The sequence below is a fragment of the Carettochelys insculpta genome, chromosome 6 (assembly GCF_033958435.1).
Source record: "Carettochelys insculpta isolate YL-2023 chromosome 6, ASM3395843v1, whole genome shotgun sequence".
Classification (NCBI taxonomy): Eukaryota; Metazoa; Chordata; order Testudines; family Carettochelyidae; genus Carettochelys; species Carettochelys insculpta.
Genome location: NC_134142.1, coordinates 116383747 through 116401513, shown reverse-complemented (window position 1 = coordinate 116401513; position 17767 = coordinate 116383747). Strand labels below are relative to the sequence as shown.

The 17767-nt window shown below is 47.4% G+C and overlaps 1 protein-coding gene across 1 annotated transcript in view; it reads left to right on the top strand.

Moving 5' to 3' along the window:
• Positions 1 to 17767, top strand: part of LOC142014008 (SITS-binding protein-like) — a 62897-nt gene that overhangs the window by 27637 nt on the left and 17493 nt on the right. The window contains exons 6-8 of the mRNA XM_074996005.1: positions 786 to 1054; positions 7862 to 7998; positions 16693 to 16811. Coding sequence (XP_074852106.1) covers positions 786 to 1054; positions 7862 to 7998; positions 16693 to 16811 — 525 coding nt within the window. The remainder of the gene's footprint in view (positions 1 to 785; positions 1055 to 7861; positions 7999 to 16692; positions 16812 to 17767) is intronic.

Genomic DNA, 17767 nt, shown 5'->3' with positions numbered 1-17767 from the left:
AGGGGGTAATGTGGCCACAGCCATAGGGTTTAATCCAAAGCCAGTTGGTCCTCATGACTACAGGTGGGCACTGAATCAGGCCTTTAACCAGCAACACCGGACTGCCTGTTCCCTTGTGTCAGCAAGTCATGCTTTCTAGTCACTTTAAGGTCTGCCCAACCAGTATACATCCAGAATACCATAGACTTGTAGGGCTGGAAGAGACTTCAGGAGGTCTTTGAGTCCAACCTTTTCTGAAAGACGGTCCAGTCCCAGCTAAATTGTCCCAGCCTGGGCTTTGTCAAGCCAGGATGTAAAGACCTCCAGGGAAGGAGATTCTACCACCTCCCTAGGTAACCCGTTCCAGAGCTTCACCACCCTCCTAGGGAAATAGTTTTTCCTAATATCCAACCTAGACCCCACCCCCTACAGCAGTTTGAGATTATTGCTCTTGTATTGTCATCTGTCACCAGCACAAACAGCCCCGCTACCCTCCATCCCTCCCAGCCACGCACAGCCGGAGCAGCGCTGCTGTGGCATTTCAAAGGGGCCCAGAGTTCCAGCCACCACTGCTGTGTTGGCTGGAGCTCTGGTTCCCTTTGAAATGCCAGGCCTGTGGGTAACTGCCCCTTTCATCCCCACTGTCAGCGGGGCCTGCCTGACCTCACCTCATCAGTTTATGCCTTAGTGCCTGAGGACTGAGAACTTTTACATTTCCATCCTAACTCGTGTGACTGCAGGTGCTCTGGAATTAGTATGTGTATAAAGTTCAAACCCAGCCTCATAACACCCTTGCTGTATCACAGGCTCCACTGCTTCTCAAGTGGAAAGGGCAGTTTTCCGTCCGGCTGAATGTGACCAACGATGCTGCAAGAAGCTGGTACATGGACAGGGTGAGCCTCTTGTGGCAGAGCCTGGGAGCACAGTATGTAAATTTTGAAGGTGCAGAAGGAAATCCGTTTGCAGAGCAGGCAATCCAGCCACTCCAAGGATTGGAAGGGGATAAATACATTAGCATTTTTGCTCTAATGGCAGCTACCCTGGGAAATTCGACTGTAATTAGCGCCGTCACAAGGTGAGTCTCAGGAAAAGTGTGCCAAAGGTGAAAAGAAAATAGATATCTAAAGGTTCCTGCTGGTCCTATTTCACTGCAAGCAGGATGGCTGGACTAGGTTCAAACAGCCAAGGAAGAGGGGGAACTGTGCTGGGAAAGTGGATGGGAATTGTGCAACAAGAGATTCTCCCAGGGGCACAATTTAAAGCTCAGTGGTTAACTCATCTTCATGACCTTGATATGCGATTGGCTTCACTGGAGGGAAGCAGTGGTTGATTTATCTCCCACTGAAAAAAGCAGGTCAGCTAATGGCAGCTGCCAGTTTGGCTATGCAACCTAGGAGAGGGCATGTCTACATTTGTTCTGGAAGAAGTATGATTCTAAACATACCCACACTAACTCTCCTCAAGCCATCACCTAAAATACCAGTGTCTGCACGGCCTGTGTGGCAGCCCAGGCTATAGATGTCCCAGTATGTACCCAGAGGTCAGGTAGGATTGCACTCAGGACAGCTAGCACAAGAACCTGTCTGAGCTACCCAGGACACACTGCTAGTTTTAGGCATTAGCTCCAGCAGATCTAGCACAGGTGTGTCTATCCAACCCAGGAATCACAATCCCCAGCTAATATGTGGCCATGCCCACATCCTCAGAGGCTAGATTACCCTTTACTTCAAATACCTTTGAGGAGCTGGCCCATGATGTCAATTTGCTCCTCTCAGCCTGCAGCTGCACCTTTATTATGGGATGTATGAACCCCGACAATTTGACAACACACCACTCCTGAAGCTTGTCACCCCAGATCAAAGGCACATACTACTCAGATGGATTCAGCCCCAGAGGGAACAAGGACATAGTTGGGTCTTCTACCAAGTCCTGCCTTGCTACCTGTCAATTAACCAGTTTCCCAAGCAAGTTGTAATTTGCTGATCTTTTTCTGGATTGCAAGCTCCTAGAACAAACTGCAGAGTTGACTGGGAAGAGTCTTGTCATTGAACGCTAGACCTTAATTAGACACTTTCCTTTCGAGCGTCCAGTTAAACAGATATTTCTAAATCTGCTGGGGGATGGAAAGAGATTCACAGTTAGGGTGCTGCCCATGACCATTTATAAGCGTGTAGTGCAGCACCGAGCTAGTGGCAAGCAATGTCGCCTCTCGTCTTTTCCATCCGTGTGTAGAATAATTATTTTATGTGCATCGAAGCACCAGCAGTAGAAACAAAACACCTACCTGTGGGCACTCTGCCAATCAGCTAGGTGGCATTTGAATCTCTCCTGAGGAGCTGCACAAGCACACTGCTTGCAGGGAACACTACTGGCAAGCTGTTCCTACAAACTAGCCATCTGCTTCTGCAGATTTGCTTAGCTACTTATTTCTCAGATACCAGAACTACTTCACCATACATCAGTTCATCAGATCCCAGGTCACCTCTAAGAAAGTATCACCAGAAAGCATTTTAGGAGCATCTGTGGACCAATCAGTCCAGCAACAACCTGTGCCTGTGGATAGTGGAGAGGCAGAGGGAGGGCAGCTGGCTTCAGCAGTTTTACTGAACATGCTCTGGGTGAACACACTCAGTACAAGCCAAACAGCAAATTGTGGGAGGGGAGGAAATGGCCCAGCCTGCCACCCACCATACTTGTCACCTCTGAATACTCATATTGCCTATTGTTTATGGTGCTGTTTATATGCATGACGTATATATATATTTTAGATGCCTAAAAGGACAACATTTGCTGTAAACCATAGAACTGGGGTCAGCAACCTTTCCGAGGTGGAGTGCTGAAATTTAACTTTTTGATCTCTATGTACAGTCCAAGTGCTGGTGATGCTTTGTGAAGTCACTAACAGTCCTGCTTACAACAGCTTCATTAATAAATAAACTAACAGGCAGAAGTTCACCGTTTAGGTGGGGGTTGGGAGAATTAGCTGGTCTTTTGTTCATCCACAGGTGGCATGGCTTTGAGCAAGCTCCCAGCTGCATGGGGGAGGAGGGACGGGGCTGAGCTCCAAACTAGCATGCCAATGAAAACTGGTTCGTGTGCCACTCTTGGCACTAAGTTACCCATGTGAGTTTTGATCTCAATATGCTAACGGTAGAGAACTCCTAGTTAATGGTGTTTTAATAAAAGCAAAAGTAACCACTTCAGAGTAACAACTAAGAGCATTTAGGGGCAAATCCTCCAGTCAAGTTCTTCCCCAATCCTTTCTTGCACGCAACTCCCACTGACATCACAGAGAGTTTTGCTTGAGATCTGGCCATAACTGCACATCCAGGAAAGCAACACCCAGACTATGTTGTCAGAAGCCTTGTTATTTCTGACCATGCATTGAGGGCCCAGGCTAATTCCCAATGAAGTCAATGGAAGGACTTGCCTGGCTGTAATAGGTCAGACTTTGAGTAATGCCTCACAAAGGAATAAGGAAGCCATGAGAAAAGCTTTGACGAGTGTTGCAAAGATTTGGTGTTCTCGTGCTATTGGTGGAATAACTACTCTAATAACTATTCTGGAAATGCCTAAATGTTTCTAGGAGGTAAAACTGGCTAGAGCAGTTGTTCCCAACCTTTTCAAGACAGTGACCCATTTTGACAATTCAGTAGGACGTTGTGACCCAAGGCAATTCAAAACTGGTTGGGGTGGGGGGAAGTTCTCTCCTGGGAAAAATATTTTTTTTATAAATCTTGATTTCCCCAACCCCAGGTTTAAACCCCTCACAGCCCCAAACCACCCCCCCACTTTACTTCACATGAGCACTTCTGCTGCCTCCCCATGCTCCTTCACTGGGCTGCCTCCATGCGGTTCCCCCCAGCCCTCCTTCTCCCTTCCCACACCTGCAGCACAGGCAGTTCCCTGCCCTGTCACACTGAAATAGGACTCAATTTAATTGGTGTAATGGTCGGATCCCTCCTGGGATTTCCTCATGGCAGGGCAGGGAGTGGGAGGCGGAGGAATGAGTGGCGGCAGTGGCAGGAGTTGTAAATGGATTCTTAAAGAGCCACATGCAGCTCAGAGCCACTCAGCCAGCAACCCTTAGCAAATCTAATGGGAACCCATGTCTGGGTCCCGACCCATAGCTTGGGAATCCCTGGGCTAGACAGAAGGCACAGCAATCTGATTCCTGTGTTGTTGCTAAATATCATGTGGTGTCCAGAGATCTATAGAAGTAAAACTGGAGGACTGACTTCCTCCGAGCCCATTGGAACTGCAAGAAAACCTCAGAAGGAAATGGCATTTTAGTATCAGTTGGGTATTTTTCTCATAATGAGGGGCACCTCAGAGAAAGCATCTTACATTCCAACTATGATGTTTCTTTACACATCAGGTTAAGCTGTAATGTGAACATCTGACAGGATCTGGCATACATGATGTATGTAGATATTAGGAAAACCTTTTTAAGGGTAGTTAAGCACTGGGACAGTTTACCCAAGGTGTTTGTGGAATCCTTGTCACTGAAGTTTTAAAGAATGTGAATCAGTGGCTCCCAACCCCCAATAAATAAAATTGTTAGTATTTTAGAGTGCTGCAGGTCTGCTTTTGTGAAGCTACAGACTAACACTGGTACCCCTCTGCTAGTATCTTTTGAAATAGGTTTTTAGTCTTCAGTGTGTTTAACTATCTAGCCATGAAGTTGCATTAACATATGTTTGCTGTAAACACTATAACATTGCAAACAAAGAGCATAGGCTGTATCTGGAGAGATTTCTCAAATGATCTCTAAGACTTAGGATGTCTGATAGAAAGATTCCACAACAAGAAAAATGACTTGTTTCTCTATTGTGATCCAATTAGAAGGGAAAATTGTGCTAATATATATTGACAAGTGCAATTTTAATTGTATAGAAAACTAATTACTGAAAATTTAGCTCAACTTACAGACCTCTCTCTAGCTCTAGACATGTAAACTGAATGTTACATGAATTGAGAATCTCAATTCATGTGCTCTAAATAAAGCTGTACAGTGTGAGGTATAGATGACACACTTGAAAAAATTGGGGCCAAATACTTATAGAAAAGCGTTCTCAGTGTTAGACGAAGAACCTTCATTATGTCAAGCTCCAAGCGGTGTTTCAGATACTCTTGGGGTGTTTTGTTTAAGGGTGTGCTATTTATTGTTAGTTGTGTTCCAGAGCATCTCAGAAAGTAATTGTACGGACTTGTGAGCCATTACTAGGGCAGAAGTTATAGATGGCTTTCTGATTTGGGCCAGGGGCCTTCAAGGTACACAATGAAAGACTCAGGTGAATTTGGCATACAGCAAGTGAGGGACACTTAACTTCCATTAGACCAGTTGTTGATTTTTATCTGGATTGGACACTTGTGCAGTTCATGTCAGTCTGTTGCATTTGATTAATGATCCTTAAACATGGCAGAAAGAAACTACCTCTAGATTGAAACAAAGGCATTTGCAAATCTTAGTGTTTGTCTTATATTACATGTACACCACGCCTCCCAAAAGAGCCATTACCAAATTGGGTGAAGACTGCTTGAAAATGTGTTTAAATTTATTGTTTCAGGAAACCTAAATCCCAATTTATAATGCTGATGTTGGAGAGAGTTATTCCATACCTGAAATAAGAATTGAATAAGGACTTGCACCAGCTGATACCAATAGTAGTGCAAGTAAACACTTTAATACCACCTGATAATAATGTAGATGGATATGAAATTCCTGCAGTGAGACCCATCTATTAGACCCTTTGAGATAAAAGAATTCATAACTGGAACATGACGTTACCCAGCTTTACACAAAATTAAACTAAGGGTTTTGCAAGGACACGGTTATTGATGATGATGATGAAGGACAGTGCAATGAAAGAGCAGACTTAGAAATAAATTTAGCCATTTCAGGAGGAAAGCAGGGAGGGCAATGTTTTGCTAAAGACAGACAGAGTAATTGTTCCAACAACAATAACAATAATAACAATAATAATAATAATACTAAAACCCTCTTGCATAAATACATTGATGTCATCCAGGTATTGAAAAATGTAAGTAAATGGCAAAGCATAGCTCATTCTAGCAGGGATGAGAATTCAGAGTATGTCTACACTGGCACTGAAGGCGTAATTTCCAGCTTGGATAGACAAACATCAGTATCTGTAACAGAGAGAAAGCCGTGCTAGTCTATATACTATCAAAACAAAAAAGCAGTAAAGTATCACTTTAAAGACTAACAAAATAATTTATTAGGTGATGCGCTTTTGTGGGACAGGCCCACTTCTTCAGACCGTAGCCATACCAGAACAGACTCAATATTTAAGGCACAGAGAACCAAAAATAGTAATCAAGGTTGACAAATCAGAAAAAAAATTATCAAGGTGAGCAAATCAGAGAGAAGAGGGGCGGGGGGGGGGCTGTGTCAAGAATTAGATATTAGATTGGCTTAATCTAATTCTTGACCTCCCCTCCCATCCCTCTGCTCTCTGATTTGCTCACCTTGATAATTTTTTTTCTGATTTGTCAACCTTGATAGCTCTTTTTGGTTCTCTGTGCCTTAAATATTGAGTCTGTTCTGGTATGGCTATGGTCTGAAGAAGTGGGTTTGTCCCACGAAAGCTCACCTAATAAATTATTTTAGCCGTGTCTACACGTGCACGCTACTTTGAAGTAGCGGCACTAACTTCGAAATAGCGCCCGTCACGGCTACACGCGCCGGGCGCTATTTCGAAGTTAACTTTGACGTTAGGCGGCGAGACGTCGAAGTCGCTAACCCCATGAGGGGATAGGAATAGTGCCCTACTTCGACGTTCAACGTCGAAGTAGGGACCGTGTAGTCGTTGCGCGTCCCGCAACTTCAAAATAGCGGGGTCCGCCATGGCGACCATCAGCTGAGGGGTTGAGAGACGCTCTCTCTCGAGCCCCTGCGGGGCTCTATGGTCACCGTGGGCAGCAGCCCTTAGCCCAGGGCTTCTGGCTGCTGCTGCGGCAGCTGGGGATCCATGCTGCAGGCACAGGGTCTGCAACCAGTTGTCAGCTCTGTGTATTTTGTGTTGTTTAGTGCAACTGTGTCTGGGAGGGGCCCTTTAAGGGAGCGGCTTGCTGTTGAGTCCGCCCTGTGACCCTGTCTGCAGCTGTGCCTGGCACCCTTATTTCGATGTGTGCTACTTTGGCATGTAGACGTTCCCTCACAGCGCCTATTTCGATGTGGTGCCGTGCAACGTCGAAGTTGAACATCGACGTTGCCAGCCCTGGAGGACGTGTAGATGTTACTCATCGAAATAGCCTATTTCGATGTTGCTACATCGAAATAAGCTATTTCGATGTAGGCTTCACGTGTAGACGTAGCCTTTGTTAGTCTTTAAAGTGCTACTTTACTGCTTTTTTGTTTTTATCAGTATCTGTGTTAGACAGGTGTCAGGACGAGCTAACTGCCCCAAGTTCTACCTAGTTTGAACACTTATCATAGAATCATAGAAGAGTAGGACTGGAAGGGACCTCGAGAGGCCATCGAGTCCAGCCCCCTGCCCTCACAGCAGGACCAAGCACTTTCTAGAACATCTCTGAAAGCCATCTATCTAACCTCTTCTTAAATATCTCCAGACTTATCATATAATCATAGGGTTGGAAGGCACCTCAGGAGGTCATCTAGTCCAGCCCCCTGCTTCAAGTAGGATCAACCCCAACTAAGTCATCCCAGCCAGGACCTTGTCAAGCCGGGACTTATATCTTTTGTTTTAACTCCAGTGTACACACCCCCTCAGATGACAGATGTCCCAGCACAGGGTGAGGCAGGTAATGCTTTTTGAAAGAGCTGAGGCAGTTTGACTTACTAAACAATGCGTATGTGTTTCTTGTTTTGCCGTTCATCTGCCCTTGTTGCTCCTAGATCTAGTCATCTGCCACTCTTCATTCAAATGACCCCTCTCCAGTCCGACTGGAGCTATGCTGGTTTGAAGGGAATTATACCTTCTGTGCTTCACTACAGTCTTCTTGGCTACAACTTCTTCATTCCGGATGCAGTAGGTAATACATATGTATGATCTGTTCGTATCCTAGAGTGTCCCAAAGAAATTTCACAATCGCCACAACACTGCCCACCCCCCCCCCCCGGCCAGGTGCCGTCCCCGCAGAGCCAGGCACAGCCCCTCCCCCACTCCCCCCACATGAAGGTTACTCACCAGAGGCCTGCGAGTTGCGTGGTGGGCTGCAGTCACTGGGGCTGGAGGAGCTGCCTCTGCCAATGTTGCTATGCGCTTGTTCCACCAAGGGGTGGGGCACATATGCAGAGTGGGCGGAGGCCGCTCCATTTCACCACACCGCGGTTTCCTGTTTGCCATGTGTAGCAAATGGGAAGAATATCGGACACCGCGGTCTTAAACCACTCTGCATGAATATTTTGAGGTTTAAAGCATTGCCTATTGCTGCAGTAGGAAGAATGCACGCAGATTGTTAGCTCCATCAGCAAGCTGCTAAAATCATCGTAACCTCTGTTAAGACACAGACTGGGGAATGAGGGGTTATTTGGTGTCCTATTCTAGGCCACGTGGTTTGTTTGATTTACTATTAACAGGAATTAACCAGGGAAGTCAAAGAAACACTTTTATAAAATGAAGTAGGAAACCACTTTGCTTCTGGCTTCCCTGGGATTAGGTTTCAGAGAATTCCTTTACCTTGTATGCAGGATACCTTAAATGTGTCCAGTTCACTGAAATTATGCCAGGACCCTGAGGGGTGCACATAAATGTGTATCAACAGGCACAGATTGCATCTACTTTTGTCTCTGGGCTACACTGTGCTCTGGCCATGTGTATTAGCATGGGCTTGGGGAATCTACAGCTTGCAAGTGCTGCTGGGGGAAGCCCTGGTCTTGGTGAGTTCTGGCTTGCCCTGCTATAGGGCTGGCATGTGAGCAGAGCCCCATGTTGAGGAGCTGAGTGAGGTGAGCATGTATTTGTTTTTAACCTCTCACTTGTGTGTAGCTACCAATCAATTTTCCTGTGGGTCAGTGGCCCCCAACCCAAAAAAGGTTCCTCACTCCTGGTGTAGTGGGAACATGAGGAACTGAGCACCAGCTCCGTGAAGTCTGGGGCCCAAATCTGACCTACTTTAAATTAGCATCACTCCACTGAAGTCAATGAGGCTTTACTGACTTAAACCAGCTGACGGTCTTGTCCATTGTGTCTGAGGCCAGCATGATACGTCCGGGAGCAATGGAGGAGCATGGACAGAGCACCATCTATGTCCTTTTCTCAAGGTGGAGCTCAGGTCCGCCCTACTTTGCATCTCACTGGAGTTTCTCTGCAAAGCTTTTGGTGCCAGCCTCCTGAACCAGAGCTGCAAGGGCCAAGATTGTGCCTGTGCAGAGGTTTCTTGCAGGTTTCTTGCTTGGGGGTGGACTGCCAAAGGCTGTACCAAGAGGACATACAGAGGCAGTGTCTTAGAGCTCCAGGGGCTTTGTTTCTACCTGATAGTTACACTTTTCCCATCGCCTGCTCCACCCTGTCTCCTCACTCAGAGGCTAAGGAGCAGTGTTGGTCTCTCTGAATTTCTGCTGCCCCTTTAAAATGCCTGAGCTGAAGTCTGCGTTCGAGTCTGGCACACACAAATCAGGTCCGAGGAGGATCCTTATGAAAGGCCTGACGGAGAGTAGCTGTACAATCCGTGCCTGCCATTTTCTAAGCTTAGGGCTCTGCTCCCTGTTAGTAAATTGGTGCCAAGCTCCTATTGATCATGTCCTTCCAAATGGGTTATCCCAACCAGCGTTCCCTTAAGCTGTGCACTTGGGCAGCTGTTCAGGAGAGAGTCAGATGCCACCGAGCTGATGAGCAGAGCGTCCCTGGCCAGGTTCTTTGTTGTCACGGTCGGTGCCCTGTCACACATGCCTAGGTGCACATTAATGTTGTATTTTGCGCATGTCTGGAAAGAATCTGCACATGGCTGGGAAAGATTAGAGGGGAGATCGCTCCCAACCCCCTGGGATTATTTTTCACCTGCTTCTCCCTGCCCTTTGCCTGGCCAGTGCTTCCATGGTTGACAATTAGCAGCAGCCAGAATTCAGCCATCACTGCAAATCTGCTTAGCTGAGGGCAGCGCTGTTCACACTGGTGCAGTTTACCCCAAAGGGAAAGCCTTGTTCCCATCCAGTTATGGAGTTGCTCAACACCTCCCCTGCTGATAGGGGGGGTGGCATCAGTAGCCACAGCACAGTGTGCTGTAATGTCTAGGTCTCCTAATGGGTAAGTCCTTCCCCTTTCTTCATTGCAACCATTGAGCCAGCTGATGTGGTTCTGGATCATTTTATGGAGGACACATGCATAGAGAAACCATTGTTAAGGCAAGAAATAAGCCAGAGATGATGGGCAGCTCCATGGCCCTTGGGCGACTGGTGAAGGAGAAGATGGGGGGTGGCCACCTGACCCCCGCAGCTCAGTGAAGGGCTGGGATAACCCCCTTTCTGACCAAGGCCCCACCTCTCCCCACCCCAGCTCAGTCTTCTCCCCTCCTCTTCCCTGACCTTGCTCTGGCCCCCACCCAGAGATGTGGCCTGGGAGACAGTCAAGGGCCGGGGTCCAGCACCAGCAACAGGGGCTGTCTCCGTCCCCCACACCCACTTGTGCTCACTGTCTGCGGCAGGGGAAATGGCACAACATGGCCCAGGCTCACTCTCTTCCCTCGGCCACATGAGCTCTACTTCCCGAGAGCGACTGTGGGGGAGATTCTGGCCCTCCCATCTCCTGAGCAATGTGCTGGGAGACCAGAGTGAGCTGGGGCCACATTTCTCTGCCTCTTCCACCATTGCCCATGAGTGTGGGGGAAGGGGAACCTGGCCCCAGGGACTCTGGCCCTGCCATCTGACCCTCTGTTCCTCCCACCCATGGTATTGGGGGGCATGTGCTTTCCACCATATGCATCACCCCTGTTTGGAAGGAGCTGTGCTCATTCCAGAGACAGAAGCATGGGTCACTGTGGGATCGTTTATAGAGAGCCATGTTCAGCACATCAGAGCCAGCCAGGTTGAATGGTGCTTGATGCTGTCTTGGGAGAATCTGGCTTATTCCAATGGACAAAATGGGAATGACGGTCGCCTCGTGCCCTCTGAGGGGAAACCTGATCACTCTTGATGGAGAACTGAGGGGGGGCAGTTATTCTAGAGGCGCAAACTGATGAAGACCCTGATAGAAGGGGACATTATGGTGGGGACAATTCATGGGCCAGTCCAGACTGTGTCTTTCCTTCTTTCACCCATGAAGGGGACAGAGAGGTCAAAGGATGACCAGCAGCTGCATGCCAGGTTGCAAAGCTGTATTTATCTGCACTGCACTGGTTTTTGTTTTCCTTTTGTCAAATTAAGGGCTAGTAATTTAATAAGTTATGACCTCTTGTGACTGTGTACCTCCAAACCACCCCTTTTTGACCATCTCACTCTTGCAGTGGAGGTTCATTTAAAATGTTCACGCCTGGCAGAGAGGAGACCATTGTCATTAGAGCTACGTCTGCATAGGTTGTTTGCATTCCTGGCATCCTGCTTACAATGTGCTTGGCTACAGCTCCCCCAGGCAGTGCAGGGCCAAAGCAGCACTTAGTCTTTCTCAGGTCTAATTTAATATTGTTTTATCCAGCTTGGATTTTGCATTTGGCTCTGCCAAGACAAGTTGCAAACCCAGAAGCATAGTACTGGCCTGTCTAAACACACCCTTAAAAGGAGTTTGCCTCATTTTTTTTAAAGTCTGTGCCAAAGCATTAAAACCCTAGAACACATCAGAATTTAGGTTTCCTGTGCAACTTCCATTTGGGCCCCACATGCATATATGCATTATAATACAATTTTTATGCAATTTTTATTGATCACATGCTACTTTTTCACACAGGACTCTTTCCTCATTCAGTGGGGGCTGGTCAGAGAATTTTGTTTTATTCTCGTCATTCTGTGTGTGGCCCTAGGCCTTGTTTAATATATGCTATTCAAACCTTGGCCTACAGACAGAACAATTAATTTCCTTGTGTTTTTCTCCTATGGGTCTCATTAAATATTCATTATTAATTTTCTTTACATGTCTCCATTTTATGTATACTCTGGAAAAAAATAGTACAGTAGAAGCTTGATTATTTGGCTACCCTGGGAAGCAGGGTTTCTGGGTGATCAAATTTTCTAGATAGTCAAGTGAGACTAGTGGCCCTGCTCTGTTGGCCTAGTTGAATATATTGGCCAGTGACACAGCACAGAGTTTTACTAACTTCATCAAGCTTTACTAGCAACCCAGCCAACCTCTATGGTAAAGAACAGGAGATTGTAATAGAGAAGAAAAAAACCTAGAGGGACTCAGCCTGTTAAAGACGTGCTGACAGTGACTTCCCAGCTTGTGCCCTTTCAGGGCAGGGACTTATGTGCATGCACATGGAGGGGACCTGATCCTGATTCAGGACCCTGGGTGCTCCCACAATACAGATATTGAAAAATAAAAACAAGGGAGCTGGAGGCAAAAGGTGAACAAGAAGCACCGTCAGTGTTGCCAGGCTTAGAAGGTAGAAGTGCCCGTGCTCCCTAATCGTACAGTAAGCTGGTAAAGCTATAGCAAAACACCCTGTTTCTGAAAGCCTCTTCTTGTTCAAAAGGGAGCTGGATTTTTAATGGCTGCAGTAGGGTTTTAACTCAAACAAAGCTCCAGCATCTTTCTTCTTTCACCCCCAAATGACTGTCCAGAATTTCAGAGGAGAATTGGAATCTGCTTCCATTTATCCCATGTGTTCCTTATAAATTAGTCAATGATCCCCCACGCCCCACGCCCCACTTTCCTCTGCATACCGCAGGCCCAGATTAGTCCCATCAAGCTATTTAAGGAAGGAGCAACAAAGCTGCAAAGGAGAGGAGAATATTTTGGACCCTGTCTGGAATCAGTCTCTTAGGAGGAGTGTTGTGAATCCTAGTGGTGTCGCTCTGCATGCAACTTGACAGTGCTGTGTTGGGGGAGGTGGGGTTGAATGGCTGAGATTTTTTTTTCTAATGATTTTGTTTGCAATAACTTCAGAAAAAACTAAGAATTTAAATGTTATGCTATATTGTCAGAAATGTGGGCACAAACCATGGACCTCTAGGTTGCCACCATCCTGTGATAGCCCAGCTATTTCCCAATCTGCTCCAAAACCGTTAATCCGCTACTGCTTGAGGCCAAGGAGAATTCCACTGACGCCAGTGGAGTTACCCTGATTTAAATTACTTGAGGATCTGGCCCATTGTCTTCTACGCAGCGCTTGATTTGAACGGAAGAAGTGTCAGGGCTTAAGTGTAACAGAATGGTGTCCACCATGCATGCCAGGTCATGCCACACAGGGAGGTACCATTTTGTAGAGCAAACTGGCATTGTCTATACAGTGTGACCTCCTACTCACCCTATATACAACCTCATGACTTGCATGCAAGTGTAGAATTTGCACCTTGTTAAACGCCACTAACAGAAGAGGCACTAGGTCTGTGCTCTAGCAGGAATAGAGGTGCCAGCCAAGGCTAGGCCTCAGGACAAATTACGCTCTGCTCCTATACCCATCTCCAGTTATAATTAGGGCTGGATGCAAAGTGGTGACTTTAGAAATTGAAATCTTCCTATCCCAGAGCCATCTATTTCCCCCACTTGTGACTTTTGAAACCTCATTACATACATATTCCTTATTACTCTGGGTAAAATTCTTCCTCAGAGCAGAGAATCAGCTCAGGGTCTGTATACTATTTAAATCCTATTTAAACCCTCAGCACAGACCCTTTCTAAGGGATGAATTTCATCTCCTGAGAAAACTGGAAAATGGAATATATTGCATGTCCAATTACCTTCTGGCTTTCTGTTGATATTCCTCTCTCCATAATGTCTTTCTCAGGGGGTGACTACCAAGATTCTGGCAAAACAAAACTAAGTTTCTATGTTTTATAATAATCTCTTCCCTACTGCTGCCTGATTCATTCAGTTACTCCTCAGTTAAGGGTCTTGTGATGTTAAAATGGCTTTCACAGTAATGCACTGTAATGTCATAGGCTGTGGAATGTGATTGAAGGAATCTGACCCACAGAAAAATCAGTTGGGCGCCACACACAAGTGAGGGAAAAAGCCTCACTGACTGAGAAGAAAAAAACAAATCCCTAGCTCACTCACAAGCAACTCGGGGCCCCGGGGACCTCTGCTCCCAACCGCCCACCGAAATGCCGGACTCCGTGGGCCAGGAGGCAGCAGCAGAGCACTGCAGGATGAGTGGGGTGGGAGAAGAGGCCAGGGAGAGGTGGCTGCTGCTGCCATCTACTGCCTGCTTCCTGCCCCAGGTAATCACCCACGAGGCTGGCCAGAGAGGGAGGCAGGGGTCAGGGTGTTGGTGGAGTGGGGAAGGAGTGGGGCATGCAGAGTGGGGCCTGCCACTAGCAGGCTGGAGGGGGGAGTTGCCTTGGGCTCTGCCCCCACCTCTCTTGAGATGAGCCAGGTTGTTCCGCTTTCCCTCGACCCCCCCCACTGCCAGGAGTGTGAAGGGGGCCAGACCCCTGCTGCAGGTGCCAGCCCCACTGCCCCTTGCAAATCCCCTGGGCTGCTTAGAGGCTCTGGCCCTTCTGGCTGCTGGCCAGCCCCTTGCCCCTCTCTCCCAAGGCACATGCCCCTACCCCGCATTACCCCCAGCTGCATTTACTTCAATAAAGCCACGTCAGTTTACAACAGCTGAGGATCTGTTCTGTGGTGTCCTGAAAAATGCTGACTTTGACTTCCTTCTTCTTCAACACTATACAGTAAAAGATCCTTAGAAAACGAACATATTTTCAGACATCAAATAGAGGAGCCTGGAAAACCAAGATTTTTCTCGCAACTTTTTTTGCATGAAAAAAATATCTCCTTTTGAAAATTTCCCAATAGGAAACTCCAAAAATATTAGCAAGTGGTGTATTTTTGGTTTCCATTTTGTCGCACTTTCTTGCTGTTTCTTAAGTTTTTCCAGTAACAGGAAACACTTTTTTCATGTTTAAAGCAAGATTAGTTTTCCAACTGGCAAAAGTCTAAAAACTCTCAGGGAGTTCAGCAAAAAGTAGGTTTTATCTGGGCATTTAAAAACCCGAAATTCTGAAAATTCCCCTCTCCCCCATCCTCAAAAAAGAAGAGAGAGAGAGAGAGAGAGACAGAAGAAAATAATTCCCACAACTTTTTTTGGAGATTGAAAAATTTAATCAAAACAATTCCCACCCCGCCATTCAAACAAATATTTTTGACTAAATGCTATTTTTAAATTTTTTAAAGCATTTAAACAGTTCTTCATGCCAACACTGCGTCATCTGTTTTCTACAAAAATGTAGATTTTTGTTTTTAAAAAACACTTTTTTATGCTGCAGGTAAACAGAGGCAGGCTCTTCGTCTGTATAAAGCAATCTAGTTCCATATAACTTTGATAAAGAATTTTATACCCTGTGAGGCTCTGATCATGGACTACAGTATACGGTGTTGTCCTAGGGACTGCTCCCTTTCTAACCCAGGCTGGTAGCCAAACAGTGTCAGCAACTAAATCACACCACAGGGGAGATGTGGCCTCTCCTACCTCACTGAGCTGTGAAGTCAGCAGCCCGCATTTCTCCTCAGAGAGGTGGGAAGTGGGAGAGCCTTCAAAGTCTACCTGGACATTTGGCCAGATTTGGCATTAGATGCAGTAATAACTGTAATTGCTGTAATAACTAGGATTGGACAGGGGAGGAAGAACTGTGAGCCCTGACTGACATAGCTGTGTTGGCAAAAGCCCTTCGCAAAGATGCAGGCAGTCATGGGCAGCCCCAGTCCCCCCACTTCTGACTGAGGCCCCTCCTCTTCTATGCCCACCAGAGCCCAGTAACCCCCCCCCGACCCCCGACCATCCATTGCCAGCCCCTGCCTGGCCCACCTCCAGTGTGGCCGCTCGCCCCTGCTCCTGCTCCATGGTAGCGCCCCCAGCTTTCCCAGGAGCTCCACAGAGCCAGTGGGCAGCACAACTTCAGCCTGTCCCAGCTCCAGAGAGCTGGCAGATGTCGTGGTCCCAGCCACCTCCAGAGAGCCGGTGGGCTGTGCTGTAGCCTGTCTCTGCCCTAAAGTTGTCAGGCAGCATGGCCCCAGCCTTTCCTGCCCCTGAGTGAGGGAGAGTCAGGGCCCCAAGCTGGACCCGTAGCCAGGAAGTCCCCCACCTGCTGCAGTGGAGTCACAAACCCCAGTGCTGGGCGGCCAGCGTGCTCCCACTGCTGGACTAACAGGTGGCAGGGCACAGCCCCCAGCCAGCCTGCCCCAGCCTCTCAAAATCCAAAGGACTGAGGGTGCCAGATCACTTAAGCACTTTTGAAAATGTTTCCCCTTCCCTGTCACACATTTATAGCTAGTCCCCGTCTATTTGTGACAGCGTGTTACAGCTGCCGGCTGTTCTGTGGCCTTTGTGCAACAGGTCAGTAACTTCAGCCCTCTTTCCAATGGAGAAGTGGCCACTGCCATGGCGGTTGGGCAGAGAGAGACTAAGGCTCAGACAGGGCTGGCCACAGTGATATGTTCTTACACCTCCAGAACAGGCTGAAATGCAGTGCCAGGCTGCGGGTGGCAGAGGAAGCCCTTACTGCCCGTGCTGTGGATTCACTATGTATTGACAGGTTTTTTAGGGCTTTCCATCGGGCACTTTGCAACAGCACAGATCCTGGCATTAAATACTGCATACATTTGCCTTTTCACAAACTGAGTGTGCCCTGCACAGGAGGGACCCTGGCAAACGAGCTCCTGACGGAAGAGCTGTATATACGTTGGCTACAAATTGTGACTTTCCTTCCGGTGATGTCCTTCCGCACTCCGCCTTGGGTCTGCTGCAATGACTGGGTATGTACTCTCTACATCAGTGGTGCATAACCTCAGACCCAAGGGCTGCGCATGGCTTGTAGGGGCAAGGCACTGACAGGCTGCCAGACAGACTGCTTACCTTGCATCTGCAAGTACGGTTGCCCCCAGCTCCCATTGGCCAGGAATAGTGAACAGCAGCCAATGGGAACTGCAGCAACCATTCCTGCACGTACAATATAAACAATTTGTCTGGCGGTCTTCCAGCAGCTTACCTGTGTTACAGCCAATGGGAGCTGCAGAGCCAGCACAGGTGGGTGGCAGGAGCACACAAAGGTTCCCTGGTTGTCCTTCTGTCTAGGGGATGCAGGGACAATCCAGCTGCTACTGGGAGCTGAGCAGAGCTCGGGCAGCTAGGGAACTTGCCTGAGCCCCACTGCACTGCCAACTTGACTTTTAATGGCCTGGTCTGCAGTGTTCACTAGAACTTCCAGGATCCCTTTTTGACCAGTCAAAAATCAGACACCTGGTAACCTGAGACCCCTAAAATTCCCTGAAGCACCTTCCATCCAAAAGCCACAAGAGAATTTTATAATGCCTCCATGTGGCTGGGATTACCCTCTCCTTTTCACAGGTGAAAAAGCTGAAGCACCAAAACATTCGAAGGTGAAAAGGTTCAGAATTTGCATCCCCAATAGCTAGGCCCCATGTGTTCTGAATGGCAGCATTTTTGAAAAATAAAAATCATTAATACAGGTTTCCCCCAGTACAATTTGGGGAATTGCTTTTCATTTCTGTTCAGTGTCTGTAGACTGGAAACATTATGTAACCCCCAATTAACAGGAACAAATAACCCCAAAAAGTCACAGCAACAAAGGGTCCTGTGGCACCTTATAGACTAACAGAAAAGTTTTGAGCATGAGCTTTCGTGAGCACAGACTAACTTCATCAGATGCACTAAAAAGTCAGGCTCCGACAGGCCTACTGCAGGGAGAGGT